This window comes from Kwoniella dendrophila, chromosome 10 (assembly GCF_036810415.1).
Source record: "Kwoniella dendrophila CBS 6074 chromosome 10, complete sequence".
Classification (NCBI taxonomy): Eukaryota; Fungi; Basidiomycota; class Tremellomycetes; order Tremellales; family Cryptococcaceae; genus Kwoniella; species Kwoniella dendrophila.
Window position 1 is genome coordinate 652,558 of NC_089485.1, and position 15,128 is coordinate 667,685.

The 15,128-nt window shown below is 40.5% G+C and overlaps 5 protein-coding genes across 5 annotated transcripts; 4 read left to right on the plus strand and 1 right to left on the minus strand.

Annotated features, from left to right (window-relative positions):
- Positions 1-313: 313 nt before the first annotated feature.
- L201_007201 (uncharacterized protein) lies at positions 314-3,175 on the minus strand (the record flags this gene model as incomplete). The annotated part of the gene is made up of 13 exons (XM_066222912.1): positions 314-424; positions 493-1,066; positions 1,120-1,262; positions 1,320-1,508; positions 1,558-1,630; positions 1,687-1,840; positions 1,888-1,977; positions 2,033-2,306; positions 2,366-2,438; positions 2,500-2,583; positions 2,639-2,817; positions 2,874-2,948; positions 3,005-3,175. The coding sequence occupies 13 exons, from the start codon at positions 3,173-3,175 to the stop codon at positions 314-316; spliced, it is 2,190 nt and encodes a 729-aa protein (XP_066079009.1).
- Positions 3,176-3,701: 526 nt separating this feature from the next.
- Positions 3,702-4,759, plus strand: L201_007202 (40S ribosomal protein S11; the record flags this gene model as incomplete). Its single annotated transcript, XM_066222913.1, has 4 exons — positions 3,702-3,765; positions 4,077-4,148; positions 4,338-4,476; positions 4,573-4,759. 4 exons carry the CDS (start codon positions 3,702-3,704, stop codon positions 4,757-4,759), a joined length of 462 nt encoding a protein of 153 aa, XP_066079010.1.
- An 899-nt stretch (positions 4,760-5,658) lies between these two features.
- On the plus strand, positions 5,659-7,677 carry L201_007203 (uncharacterized protein; the record flags this gene model as incomplete). Its single annotated transcript, XM_066222914.1, has 4 exons — positions 5,659-6,088; positions 6,155-6,341; positions 6,430-6,601; positions 6,670-7,677. 4 exons carry the CDS (start codon positions 5,659-5,661, stop codon positions 7,675-7,677), a joined length of 1,797 nt encoding a protein of 598 aa, XP_066079011.1.
- A 2,141-nt stretch (positions 7,678-9,818) lies between these two features.
- Positions 9,819-10,965, plus strand: L201_007204 (uncharacterized protein; the record flags this gene model as incomplete). The annotated part of the gene is made up of 5 exons (XM_066222915.1): positions 9,819-9,959; positions 10,021-10,158; positions 10,226-10,618; positions 10,682-10,776; positions 10,845-10,965. The coding sequence occupies 5 exons, from the start codon at positions 9,819-9,821 to the stop codon at positions 10,963-10,965; spliced, it is 888 nt and encodes a 295-aa protein (XP_066079012.1).
- Positions 10,966-11,785: 820 nt separating this feature from the next.
- L201_007205 (uncharacterized protein) lies at positions 11,786-14,340 on the plus strand (the record flags this gene model as incomplete). Its single annotated transcript, XM_066222916.1, has 7 exons — positions 11,786-12,405; positions 12,463-12,722; positions 12,802-13,244; positions 13,306-13,420; positions 13,487-13,738; positions 13,816-13,863; positions 13,925-14,340. 7 exons carry the CDS (start codon positions 11,786-11,788, stop codon positions 14,338-14,340), a joined length of 2,154 nt encoding a protein of 717 aa, XP_066079013.1.
- Positions 14,341-15,128: the final 788 nt, after the last annotated feature.

Below are 15,128 nucleotides of genomic sequence, written 5' to 3' on the forward strand. Positions count from 1 at the left end.
TACGACGTGGGTGTATTGAGTCTGGTTGATATAATGTACCCACATTTAGAACAAACGCTCGCAGACATTATTGTGCAGGACATCAGGAAACAAAGTCAAGATCGTCATTGGGGGGGCAGGCGGAGGGTACCGGCGGATGGACAGATCATTTCATCACGTCACAAGATAGAGATCAATATCAGACTGAGATTTGCTTTTGCTACATGCTACAAAATATGCATAGAACAATATCTACCACTTCCTAAATGCAATGCAGTGCTATTGGCAGACCTAGGGATAAGATCACCCTCATGTTACAATATTGCCCCGACTCTTACTCTGGAAATCCACCTGGCATATGATTTTCACCCTGCGTGTTGACAGCATCGCCTGTCCCGAGACCTGCACCTCCTCCATTCACAACGTCTCCAGCCATTTGCAGAAGCTAGGTGTAGAAAGTCATGATTAGCTATGAAGATCAGAACCAGTTCCCGATGATCTAGCTAGACTTACAGCTTGTAGAGCATTGTCCATTTGATCTCTTGGAGCGTTTTGCATTTCCCTTCTATTTATCAATTGTCTCCACTCATCTTGAATCCTATCTCGATAATTATCTGGATGATTTGTAGCTATATCAAATACTCTATGAACTAAATCCATCATTAATCCACCACCGCCTGCGCCACCTCTTGATGCATTCCCATTATTGGTTGCTCTTAATCCAGAGAAATAAGCATTATCGTATATTGAAGTAGCTGTTGTTGGCGGTAAGGGATCAAATGAATTGAATGGTTTGGAAGTTATAACTTGAGGTAAGAATCCCATGAATGATGTTGATTCTGAACATAAAACATGTCTACAGATAAATAGTGGGACGGATATTTCTTCATCCAATGGATCTCTAGGGAATTGTATTAATGCTAAAGCGTCATTTCGAGCTGTTACAGCAGTTTCATCATTTAGGTTGGGTAAGGCCGAGGCGACTTGTTTCGAGAACCATGCGATTCGCTTTTCATCTTTCCATAAAGCTTCCGATCTTGATACGTATATATGCGACAAGAGGTGCATGATATTTGATGGGGATTCCCTACATTCGTCATGTCAGCAACGTCTATGTTTAGATACTCGATTTTAGCTCACGTATATCCGGCCTCGATTTGCAAGAGAGGATTACTTCTAGCACCTTCAGGTAGACTAGCCCCAATTTTGTCCGCTAATAGCGTCACGACTTGCGGGAAATCAGTAATTGCTTCTTGTAATGCCCCATCACTCTTGGTGTGATCCTGCAATTAATGAAATATAAGCTACATCCACTGCATAGAGAGAATATTGAAGCTTACCTTGCTTTTCTTGCTTTCTTCCTCCTGCCTGTAAGCCAAAGCCTTGGCGTAAGCCATACCTGGATATGCGTACCAAGTTGCAGCCGCAGGTGAGGTTTCGCCTTGCTCTAATACTGACAACAACCATGGTCCGTTATTCGATTTGATAGCTAGGAAATCAAGCCAGAATGCAGCACCATGAGGATCACCCTATGAACATGTCAGCTTTAAGATTCAACACAATGAAAAACAAGCTCACCTCTGGATCTAGAGCGTATAAAAGTTTAGCGAAGTTGAATGCTGTCACCCAACACCCTCGACGACCAAGATACCTGTATTGAACGTACATCAGTCGAGCTATCACAGATAAGATTGGATAGCAACTAACGATATAATACGATGTAAGGCCGTAAACATCGGTCTGTTTTCCACTCTATCGAAGTCTAACCTGGATGCACCAGACGATACACTGAACGAAGGCATAAGACATCGGTCGAAAGCATATAAAGCTCTTTCAGCATAATCGGAAGCGGCACCGATATCTGTTTCTGATTAGCACAATAGTAGACAACTGAATGATATCACCCACCTGATTGCAGCCTGTACACTTCACTCATCTGCAATAGGGTGTCAACATGCCATGGATATACCTGTAGTAAAGCCATCAATTCGTTTGGATCTAAAGTATACTTGTTAGCTGAATTAGGCAAACTATCTCGATTACAGCTACTCGCCGTGTGATCTGACAGCACCCATGAATTGCCTGACGATCTCTCTCCATGGACCAGTATGTTCGAAGGTAAACCATTTCTCTCCTGTATCTATCCTTTCTTTCCCTCTTCTTTCGTACAATTCCTCTACTTCATTATCTATCATTTCTCGCATCACTAAGCCGGCTAGAGAAGTCGCTGGAGGATAGTTCGGTTTAGGTTTGGATATTGTATATCGGAGTTTTGCTGAAGGTCCTGGACGATGTCGATTTGGTCCTGATGTAGCTGATGATGCGATCTAAGTAAAGTTTGAGCTAAGTTGACTATAAACAGGACACGTCTAACTTCATAACATACCACTTTTGAGCCAAAAAACCGCCGTAGCTCAGCTTCTGCATCTAGATTCTTAGGATCGACCGAAAGAAGGTTTCTATACCATTTTTAACGATGATCAGCTTTGATTTTACTCGTACAGAGTATTCCCAACTTACCTGAAAGCCATAAAAGATCTAGTCTCTGCAGTGTTTTCGGCAGCTCGAGAAGGACCAGCTTCCGAGGTCTTATCGTCACCATACCTAAGATGGCGAGTATCAGCTATTGCATTCACACTGAAGACGGCAGCTGGCATACTGTAATTTCAATTCTGCTAGAGCTCTATCTACTTCATCCATTCCGGCAAAAGGATCTGCTTTCTTCTTCTTCTTTCCTCCTTTTGAAGGTGTACCTGGTGACATTGAAGCTTTTTGTTCTTCTTCTTCTGTTATAGCAGTAGCCGTGGGCTTCTTCTTCTTGTTCTTCTTTTTCTTGCTCTGCAGTTTTACGTCAATTACCGGCAACCAATAATTGATGTGAAAACCTGACTAACCTTCTTAATTGGTACAGCGGGAGCATCTTCTTCCTCTTCCTCCTCTTCCTCTACATCGTCTTCATCTCCTCCTAGCTATGTGACCGATTAGTGAGGTATTAATTGCGGTAGTACAGCTGAAGCCGACTCACAGCAGCGAAAGCATTGAACGGTCCTGAACCTTTAGTTTCCTGAACTCCCTCTTCTTCTTCTTCTTCCTCCTCTTCACTCTCTTCAGCGGGTACTTCTTTCGGTGTAGCTGCTTTTAGAGCTTCGAGTTCTTCCAGCTCTCTCTGCTGTCTTTTGTTGAGTCTTTTTGACATTTTTGCTTTCCCTAGAAGGTTGTTGAAAGTAAAAGGCAATGAAAGGAAAGAGAGTACGGTCAATGAAATTGATTTCACTCATGCCGATCAACTTTCTAAAGTAATTCTCGAAAACGTCATGCATCATCTTTGACTTCCCATCGGATCCAGAGTGACCCTATGAATGCCACGTTGCCTGGCCCGGCGGTGAAGACCGATGACAAGAGAAAGAAGAAGAGTGCCACAGGTCAAAATCGATAATTTCACAAAACTCCGATAGAAATTCCGGGCTATACCATCTAAAATTGCGTTTCTTTATTATGGTTAGGTTGTATGGTTGTATGGCCAATGTCGTGGTACGGTGTATTCCACTTTGCATCTCTTGACTGCTCCTGTAATCCCTCTACGCTCAGGTTCTGTCTGTTTGGTGGTTTGCTGTTTGCTGTCTGCTGCTGCTGCTTTGTCGCTTGCTCGCTATCATTATCTTTGATTTCAACGTTTGTATAGCTTATACCTTCTTCTTCCTTAACCTTTAAAAACCTTCAAAATGGCCGAACAAACCCAAAGTGCCTTCCAAAAGCAACCTATCTTCCAAAACGCCAAATCAAGAGGTCAGTGTCAATACCTATTACCAAATGTCAGAATAGAAGAAGAGAGGGATAGAATAGGATTTATAGAAAATGAGACGGAATGCTGACGATAACCTAATCTTCTTTTCTCTCATATGCTCGTTCTCTTTATCATGCACTACTCGTCATCTCAACAACACCACGATATCATCAATATTTAAAAATGGCCAACAATCAATATGTAATACAACAATCAAATATCATGGATTTTGGATATTTTGCGATTGAATACATTTTTTGGGATAACATGATTGTTGTGATGGAATGAATTGGATTGGGATTAATATCACTAGGTGGTAAGAAGGTCACCGCTAGAACTAAACGATGGTACAAGGATGTCGGTCTCGGTTTCAAAACCCCTTCTGGTGAGTTATGCTGCTATTTTTTCGAAAAATGGGAATAGCTTGGGAGGGTGTGTCAAGGCGTCGATACCTGTATAAAGCACACTCTGTCAAGGTTTTTCTCCCTTGCCTCCCTCTTTGAAGGCATAGTCAAACAAATATGTTGTCGTTTATTTGTGTAGAAATTCTAACTTGTAATATTTTCTTTTACAGAGGCCATCAACGGTACCTACATTGACAAAAAATGTCCTTTCACCGGTGATGTCTCAATCCGAGGAAGAATTCTTACTGGTGTAGTTCACTCAACCAAGATGACCAACACCATCATCATCCGAAGAGAATACCTCCACTTGTGAGTCAAGTTTTCACTGAAAAGAAAAGAACATGGATTTGAAAGGATAGCAAAACTGATGATGGAAATTCACCCCTTTTCTTCTCCTTTCTTTAGCATCCCTAAATACCGACGATACGAGAAACGACACACCAACTTAGCTGCTCACTGTTCTCCAGCTTTCCGAGTTGAACAAGGTGATCAAGTTACCGTTGGTCAATGTCGACCACTCTCAAAAACCGTTAGATTCAACGTACTCCGAGTATCCAAAAACAAGGCTGCTAAAGGTTTCGCTAAATTCTAAGAAAGTAGATTTTTTTAGTTTAGTTGGATTCAATGGGTTTTTAAGAGGGCAGTGTATACTTCGATGCATAGCATTATCACGAAAATTGGAAGTTAACGCAGGATAGCATGAGCGAGAATGATATCGGGGTTGCTGTTTCTGTTGGACAGACTGATTTTTCCAGATGAAACATTCTGGTAAATTGCAAGCCGCAAGGAGACACTGGTGTGAGGATGTGCTTAACAACTCGTTGCTAGTCCGCTAAGTCAATCACCGATTTCCTCTAGAAAGAAACCTTTGCGCCGTGAAATGTTCATCTCATTTGCTATACTTCAACTACTTGTTGGCCCTTCGCCTTCATTAGTTGAATACGGCATACGTTCGGCTTAAGCGTGGTTAAGCGAGTATATTTACAACTTGCAAGCTAAAGGGAAAGCTCTTTCTGTCATGCTTAACCGTGTAATTGTGTTTGTGATGTTTTGATGAAGGAGAGAAGCGAGTTTGAATTGATTGAAGTTTCATATGAGCTAGTCTGACATCGATTTGCTCACAATCATAAATCAGCAACGTAGACTGATTACTTCTACTCCCCGTCGATCACGTTGCATTAGCGGTAAGTATATCATCTTCGTATGTGTATTGTGACCCCTCCTTCTCTTGAACCGCTCACTGTCTGTCTTTACCTGTCTTGCCCTATTACTTCCTGGTTCATTGGTGGATTCCACCGCATGCGGCGCAGCATCGCAAAAAATTACGAGAACTGTGCCAAGACACCTCCACTTTATCCGACCACTCAACCACCGATCACATATAAAAATCACCATATCAAACCTGCGAAAGAAAGCATTTGTTGATTAAACTAAATTTTCAATCAACTAGACACTGATCAATATGATCTGAGTTATCATATATTTAGGATCATGTTCAATACGAAACGAACTTTGCTCACACAGAACGACTTGGTCACAGAATCAAGCGCAAGTCATTCAACATCAACTCGTCAGCCGTCGGCATCGAATACAATATTAGAGGAACAAGCAAGTCAACTAATTTCTTATCTTAAATCTTCTACATTCACACCTTACTCACATGATTCACCAACGGTAGACCTAACAGCTCATTTATATGCTTTACGCACCCTGCATCTTAAGGAATCCCCCCGCAAACCCTCCCTGAGAAGCAGAATAATCGATTTGCAGATAGGCAAAGAACTACGAGAGAAACTGAATGATAGAATTGAAGATCTGTTAGATGATGGATGTAATGTAGAAGAAGAGGACGACGAAGAGCTGCATGAGATACTCTGGAGAAGATGGTTGATCAGCGATGACGGGAAATCAAGAGCAAATGGTATGTCCCTAATTATGTATAGGCTTAGTGCACGCGGTATGCTGGACAAGCTGATATTTAGAGTAGCTATGGAATTAATGTTGCTTTCATTGACATATAATTCAGAACCTTCGCCATTCTTATCGCATCCGACTATCCGATACATCCTTAAATCAGCCTGGAGTGATGGGGTACCATTTTTTCGATCGGGACAAAGCGAAAAACCAAGGGCATATCGTCTGAGCAGACAAATAAGCAAGATAGCTATTGCAGCGTGAGTTTCAGCTCCTCATATCCCCATTACATGCTTCGATACTTGCTTTGGACAAAATCAGCTAATCGGTAAATCCATATGAATACAGACGCCTACATTTTTTACATCTCATATCGTTTTTGGTCTTATACGGCTTAACATTAAGTATTGCATTATCACCTAGAAGCAGAATATCACCCTATGAGTCATCAGCGGATGGGAGCAACCTCTCACCAAAGGAACGATGTTGGATGTTATGGACTGGAGCAGACCTCTTACATGTAAGCTGATCTTTTCGGAAAACCATTGTTCTACACTGGAGCTAAGGAAACTACGCAACAATTTATAGTCAATGCAATATTCGACTACCCTAACACATCGAATCGTGCTACTCCCCCTTCATCTAGCCTTCTTAATTTCTTTCTTCCCTTCATACTCAGCAATAACATACAACCTTCTTCTGATTTCCATGCCGATCATGACTCTCTCACTTGTTTCGCCTGTATCACCTTCCTTGACACTCCTCGTTCAGCCCTTACTACCTCTATCTGTACTTCTACGCAGGATTTTATCGAGATCGATCAAAACAGCAGGACTTTTGATGCCTTTAGTAGTCTGTTTAGTTCTTCTATTCAGCTGGTCAATGAATGGCGATGTTTTCAGAGGTTTCTATCGATTGGAACTTCAGTCTATTCTCATAACAGCTTCATCCGCAATACTGAAAAGTAAGGACGACGTGGTAAATGATGGTGTGAATTTTAGGATAAAGTCAGAACTTGAAGAACCTGGAACATCACCCTTTTCCGCAAGATTAACAATATTCACTACATTATCATTACTTTGTATATTATCGTTGATCTTGACTGCAAGTAGGATTATGCTATCACCTAAAGATAAATGGGATAGTAGTGATGAAAGAAGATGGAAAGGGGCCATCAAAGAGGGTGATAGCATGGAGCGAAGTTATGGATTGATCGTAGGAAGAGAAACTAGACAAGCTTTTGCTGAGGCTGTTCTGAAATATGTTTGGGCATATAATTTAGATGATCAGGGTAATACTCAACCACCTTATTCAGCTAATCGAATCGATATATCGAATTCATACGGTTCTACGGATGATAGTCAAGTTTCCGAACCAAGTTATCAGTATGAGTTTCCCATTCAAACAATTTCACCTATCTTACCTCCACCCTTCAATCTTATCATACTTCCACTGAATATTGTACGATATACCCCTTCAGCAAAATTATCTAGGCAGATACCTCAAGCGACATATATCATATCTTTAGTATTATCCGGTGCATTAAGCCTACCTCTTTACTTATTTTCAACTGTATTAGATCGTATTTATCCATAGAGTGGCTCAATATGTAATTTGTAATGGATTTCTTGCGCTTTATTTGACAAAGTGACAATTGCGTGTCTCCGAGGTTGGCCGCTAAGATGGTTACTTCTTTTAGGGCGTTACATTCTGACAGCTTGACGTTTTTGATAAAAATCATTTGTTGTTGGATACATTGAATATCATGTCCTGAAGCTCTAGAACAATGCAAAATTGTTGGGAATGGTATTCCGAAACAGAATATCGTTACAGTCTGGACCTTGTTTCACCATGTCCTTTTGTCTAAAATGCTCAGCGTGAAAAGGGTGAATGACCATGTGCTTGTACCTCTTTGAAAAGTATTGTTCGTCCTCCTGGTTGTATCGTCCTGTCGGAAGCGCGAAATTTCTGCTAGAATGTATAGCGCTTGTTACTTAGCGGCCGCGGAGTAAGAAGCTGGGTCGTGAGGGACTGATGTTCGGAACCTCTAGTATCATAGCCTAGATGAGGTGCGATCCTCCAGATCCGAACTGATGTTCAACATGTCCGAGACTAACGGTTTGTTTTTGACAATTGAGCATACGGTGCTATGTTAACATATGTCTCTCCGCTAATTATGAGAAACATGGCTTCATTCTGTTCCATCCTTTCAGCTTCGAACACAGAGGTGGAATACAACTTGATGACGTTTTTTTATCATACAAAAAACGGTTGAAGAAGGTAAAATGGAGTTCTTCGACAAAGATGCATAATTAACTCAAAATCTTCTAAGCCAGGCTGCCTATTCAAGCGATTTTGAACTCGCAAGAACATTACAAAAATCCGGTAACCATCCGGTAAAATATGCCCGTAGCTTCCGGGAAATTAGGAACGGGCAAATTCGAATACTACTATAAGTCGAAATTCCTCCTGTTACACAAATCCCTCCGAAATAGGTTATTTTAACTATTGTTCTTTTACATACTGACCTTTCCAATGATATGACGATATGTGCAGCCCCAGTATAGCTTTGTATGTATATGCGTCTCTCGAATTTCGCCTGATTACAGATGCTAGCTTGATCCCCTCTTTCCTTGCCCTCAAGATAAAGCAAATCTTCGGTAACTGACACCGGTGAAGGATTCAGGTTGAACTGGGCTTCCAACTCTATCAAGTTCCGCTTTAGGCCATGTACCTGTAGATCTTTCTTTCGGAATTTGTAACGGAGAGAAATGGATAGCCCGTTGTACACATAGCTCAACAAAACAGCGCTTGAGGGATAAAATGAGTCTTTAATATGAGAGCCGTTACTGAGGTTGTAACTCTTTCTTCCATAATGAATGTCTTATATCCTCGGTGCATCCGTTGTTCAATTAGGACAATTATGCCGGACTATCGATCAAAAATCTTTCTTACCATTGTTCTGAAAGGGTATGTTACTCGATTATGGGAATTTTTATACGAGACATTTCATTCTTTTTACTTTTTCTCTTTTGTCTATTTTTTTTTTGGTTTTTTTTTTGGTTGTATACTACCGCAAAATGTTGATTCTCTTGGCAAATACGTAATGACCGCGAGACATTTACGTTACATCATTCTTTGTCTTTGAGCGGTCCGTTCGTAAAAATTCCATTTTACTGTAATCCTCTCCTTTTGCTTAATCAAAGAGTATCAAAAAGCATGAAAGCAAAAACAATGGTAACGGATTTCGGAATAAGTCATTATCTGAGAAAAGTAAGACATCTTTGTTTTTCCTCTCTCTATACCAATCTCCACCACCTCATGGTCAATGCTTAAAAAAGCATAATTATCATCATCATTATACTTAATTATGCTTCCTCGTTCTACCTTCATTTCCCAGTTAGATAATTACAATGGAACATCACTGACTCAGTGGCGTTGAGAACAATGATACCGTTTCGAAAAAAAACGGTCAACAATGTTACATCTTGTGTAACCCATTGTTCTTCTGGTCGGGACATGAAGGAACATCGTTGTTCTGCATGCATGTCATAGTATCGAGATGAAAATTCAATCAGGAAACAATACATATATAAAGGTGGATGATTGATCGAGTCTAAAATTAGTTTATCCTCAAAGAATTAATTTAATTTGTTTTTGATCGTACCTTTTCCATAATTGATCTACAACACCACCAATATCCGTTATCTTAATCTAAAAATAAAATAACAATTACAATGATTGTACCTATCTTGATTGCTATTGCTGCTTTAGCTGCCAGATCTGTTATCGGTGCTGCTTATGTCGGCTGTCTTCCACCTGCCAGTATACCTTCCACAACATCCACGACAACAGGTGTAACTTTAGACGGATGTTTTGTAAGTCGAAATGTATATCCAGCAGTCAATGATACTTCAACTGACGGCTTCGTTTGAACAGTCCTTCTGTGATTCCTCTGCATACGCATTCTACCAATCTGCAACCTCAGATTGTTCTTGTGGATCTGTATCCGGCTCATCTGCCATTTACACCGGATCTCAAGACTCCAGTGGTGCTTGTGCAGCGGATGAAGCTTCAGTAAGCCCTTTACCTGCCTAACACAGCTTTCCTCGTTTAACAGCTGATGGGAAACCGTTATTTGTAGGGGTGGCTCTTGCATACTGCTTTCAGCTTTGAAGCATGTTACGAATCTACTGGAAGTAACACTAATTTGAGAACTACATTCCCTGATACGCCAGAAGCATGTTTCGCATCGTGCGCAACTTACGGAGGTGCCGCTTTTAGTCCGGTTGGAGGAAGATATGTTTGTCAATGTGCTACTGATATAACAGGTGACGGTCCTGAGGCATGTCCTTCAGGGTCTAGAGATGATGGAGGTTTCTACCTTTTCAAACAAGCTATCGAACCTCAACCTACCGGTGGGAATTCCAGACGACAATTGAAGGAGAGACGTAGAAGAGCCGAAGCTCTCAAACACCAATACTGTCCTACAAGCTTGACTGCCTGTGTAGTTGGATCTGATTTCGAAAGTTTCGAGGTAGGTCAATTTCCCGATCCTGAGGCTCGTTGGTGACAGAGCTAACATAGTTGAATGATATAGTGCGTTGACCTTCGGTCTGATTTGGAATCATGCGGAGGATGTATGAATGGTCTTTACGGTCCAACAGCAGGTAATAATACTACAATCGGAAAAGAGTAAGTTCGCCTATCATGAAGCGAAACTTCGTGATAAATAACATCTGCTGACCGACTATTGTCTTCAGTTGTTCCGCCATTCCAAATGTCGCTCTCGGTGGAGTTACCTGTTCCAGAGGACAATGCGAAGTATCAGCCTGTAAATACGGTTACGCTTTGGTCAACAACCAATGTATCAGAATGCTTTAATTGCAATTCACAAAATTATAGCAACTCAGATGGACAGTCTCCTTTCACGATATCCATTTAACGCCGGACGTTACGATTGTTCATTGCCCACCTTAATAGTATTATTGTATAGTACAATATATTCCCAGTAGTCTCCTTTGTAACGACCTTATGACTTCATATTTAGCATCAAATAGATTATAGACATACCATTCATAGCATTCTGACTCATGCATTTTTGTATCTGTGTTCACATTCTACTTATAATCCTGAGCTGCCTCCGTTGAGTCCGTTCGTTTCCGACTGGCTTTGAGTTGTCGATCGTGTTGCAGGATACTCTTTGAATCAAAAACATGTTGATGTCGTCCGCATTGTTACCGTTTCTCCTTAATGACTGATTCACTGTTGTATCCTTTTTGATTACAAGAATTAAATATCGGTCCCGAGAACGTCCTTTCCCGTGCGATTGATCTCGTGGATCATGATTGTGCTATAGTCGCTGTAGGAAGAAGGTTAAGATTGGGTCCGTGAATATTGGCATGCTTAGAACAGCTGTGCTACATAAACGCTTCAAATTACAGCAGTTGTTGCACGAGTAATTCTCAGTTTCCTTCCGCCGGAAATACAACCTTTCGGATCCGAGTTTCGAAAATGACGTCTATATAAATACAGATGATCAAAATTCCTCCATTGTTGAGTTTTTGATTCTTTCTTTTATTTCTTCAAACTGACATAACACACTGGCTGTCTCCCATCTTGAGGGAGACGAACTTACATAGAACTTGAGCGAAACCTAAATTTTGGAAGGTACCCCGAACAACTAGTCCAGCAGTCTTACAAAATGTCAACTCAGCATGTACCGAGGCGGAAAGGTAATTCAGGTAAACACAAAAGACAGAAATTATTAGATAAACGAGCATTGAAGCGAGGTGAAATAACTATAGAAGAACATAGTGAAGGGTTAAACAAGCTAAATGCTCAGTATGGTAGGGTAAAACCAAATAAAACACTACAATCAAAATCCGGTGGTATAAATCCAAATTCTTCAAGTGTTAGATTAAAATCAAAATTTGTTGGATTGAACGATGAATACTTGCAAGAAACTAGAAATTTATCATTTGAATTAATCTTACAAAGACCTCTTTCACCAGATTCATCTATTTTCCCTTTAGATTTATTAACGGAAAGAGATAAAGCAGGTAAATTGAGTTGTCCATCGAGACCAAAATTCAAAGTTGGACAAAGTACAAAAGAAGTTGAAAAGAATGAAGAAGGTCATTTTAAAAAATGGTTAAAGCAAACTGATGATATAATGCAAGAATGGGTAGATGGCCAAGATGAAGAAGATATAAATGATATTGAAGCTAATGGAGAAGGATATATAGAAGAGAAACAGAAACAGGTAAAACTACCTAGGGGCCCGACTTGGTATGAAACCAATCTAGAAGTATGGAGGCAATTGTAAGTTTTGTTTTTTTCACGTCGTCTACTATCTAGCTGATATGCCCATATCATCAGATGGAGAGTTACAGAATCATCTTCTATTTTGCTACTGCTGCTAGACTCAAGATGTCCCCTTTTACATTGTCCCCCTTCGCTACGCTCTTACCTACAAAACCTTAAACCGCATAAAGAGATCATATTGGTTTTGACCAAATCAGATTTGGTGAACCCAGATGCTCTGCAAGGATGGAGAGATTGGGTAAGAGGCTGGTGGGGTGAAGAAGGGGTTCAAGTAGTTAGTGTTAGATCGTATGATGTGGAACTACTCGATAATGGTCAGTAAGATGCCTCAGTTATTTAACAGCTAACCGCCAAATTCATGTGTTTGTCAAAAGCTGATACAATTACGTGTAGGCAAAGGAAAACACAAACCTGATATACCTAAAGATTCCCTCGAAGATCTCATCATCGCTCTGAAGACAGCTCACGAACAATTACTTGAGCCCCCTTCATGGGCCAAAGCTAATGAGGAAAAACTGAAAGAGTGGAAGCCCGCTGTACGGTCAACGATAGATTGGTCATCATTAGCAGAGGAAGAATATCCATATGATATCGCGGCTTCTCAATCCGCTTCAACACCTCAAACTCCAATAAGTGATGTACAAAAATCAGGTGAAGAATCAAGCGGAACAGATCAGCCAGCTGAAGAGAAGCCTTCAGCCGAAGATATCATCCATGATCCATCAAAAGAACCCCTTACTGTTGGCTTAATAGGCCAGCCGAACGTAGGAAAATCATCATTGCTGAATGCTTTATTAGGCGAACAAAGAGTAAAAGCAAGTAGGACACCAGGAAAAGTGAGTATTTACTAGTCATGACGAACCCGATTGACAATGCTGACGAGGCAATTCACAACAGATAAAACATTTCCAAACCATGTTCTGGGGACCTAAGAAGGAAATCCGATTTGTTGATTGTCCAGGATTAGTTTGTCCTTCTTTAGTAGGATTAGAGATTCAAGCTTTAGCAGCTAGTAAGCTATCTTTTTGGCCATGGCACCTTTGTTCTGGCGAATATATAGCTGACTTGGTTGAATCAGCTATCCCAATATCTCAAATTGCTTCTTTACCAGCTTGTATAACGTTTTGTGCACAGCATTTACCTCTAGAAAAGATATTTAGAATACCATATACGGTGGCTGATGGTGATATAGATCCTTATGCTGGCAAAAGGACGTATAGAGATCCTAAATTAGCTGAAGCTGAAAAACTAAGAAGGGAAGAAGAGGAAAAGAAAGAGAAATGGACACCAGGTAAAATAATGGAAGGTAGAGCTCATGATAGAGGTTACTGTAAGTGACAGCGTCACGATTAACATCTTCCTGAGTTGAAGTATCTAAAAGCTAATATTGCTCTCAATTCTGAACAGTGAGTGCTAAGAGTGGTAGACCAGATATCAATAGAGCAGCGAATGGAAGTAAGTTGGTTACGATGATAGCAGAAGTGATGTAGGGCTGGCTAATGATGTCACAATCTAGTCATGCGGTTATTGGCAGACGGGAAGATTAGATGGGGTTTCAATCCACCAGGAATGAAAGGCACAGATGGGAAAGGAATCTGGTTAGAATCAGATACTTCAACGACTATATACGAAGATGAGAAAATAAATGAAGTTGATCAAGCTGATCAAGATCAAGTATTAAATACGGCAAGCGAAGGTGAATCAGACTTTGATTCTGAGGAGATCTCTGAGGAAGAAGAGGAAGAGGAAGAGGAAGAAGATGAAGAAGATGTCGAAGGAAAAGAACGGGAGCCGAATCCGGCTAAAAGTCAGCAGATAGTCAATAAAGTTGGTGGATTTTTCGGTGCTTTAGGTATAAGTGATACTGAGGACACCGAAGATGAAAGTGCAGATGACTCTGAGGAGGAAGAGGCACAAAAGGACGGAAAATAAGATCCATCTTTGATCGGTTTAACACAACACTTCACATATAACGAACTTTTTTTTTGGATTTTGTACCACGACGTACAGATTGTGACGGTTGTACATATGAACTTATTTTAGTTAGCTTACTGTAAATGTATGTCACACATGGAATCGACCTTTCTCGGACAGTCATTCTCATCGTCTCTGAGATGGCGTTGCTAAAGAAAAAGTGGATCTTCATTTTCAACGCCGAAGACCTATACCAGGATAATTCGAAATTCACATATCGTAGGCTGATCAATGTAAATTTGTCATAAATAGACAGAAAACTAAGAGTAACATTCATTTTCTAGGTAAGCGTAATGTGATGTACTGGGGTTTTTGAAAATGAAAAAAGTAAGAACGACAATACCAAAACCAAACCTCATATTTATATGTACATTATTCCGATAATTGAGACCACCGTTGTACCCTAATCGTTTTCTCATGAGGGCAATGTGTTCAGGGCATATTGGCAACCTTTAGATTCAATCATATCTGGAAGAAAAGATGTACAAAGGTGGCACATTTACAAAATATCGACTTTTCAACGTAAAACACCCTGACGAGAAGCAGCCTTGAAACTGCTACATCATTCACATCCTTTCTATCAGCTTGTCTCAAAAGAACCATGTACAACATCTAATACGTCATGAAAAAATGGTTGTAACTATATCACAACCCAGAACATGAAGGGATCATACGTGATCTCAGTATCGATTGTAATCCAGTACGTCCTTTTTTGTAATATCGCAAGAGGGAATTAGAAGGCGACT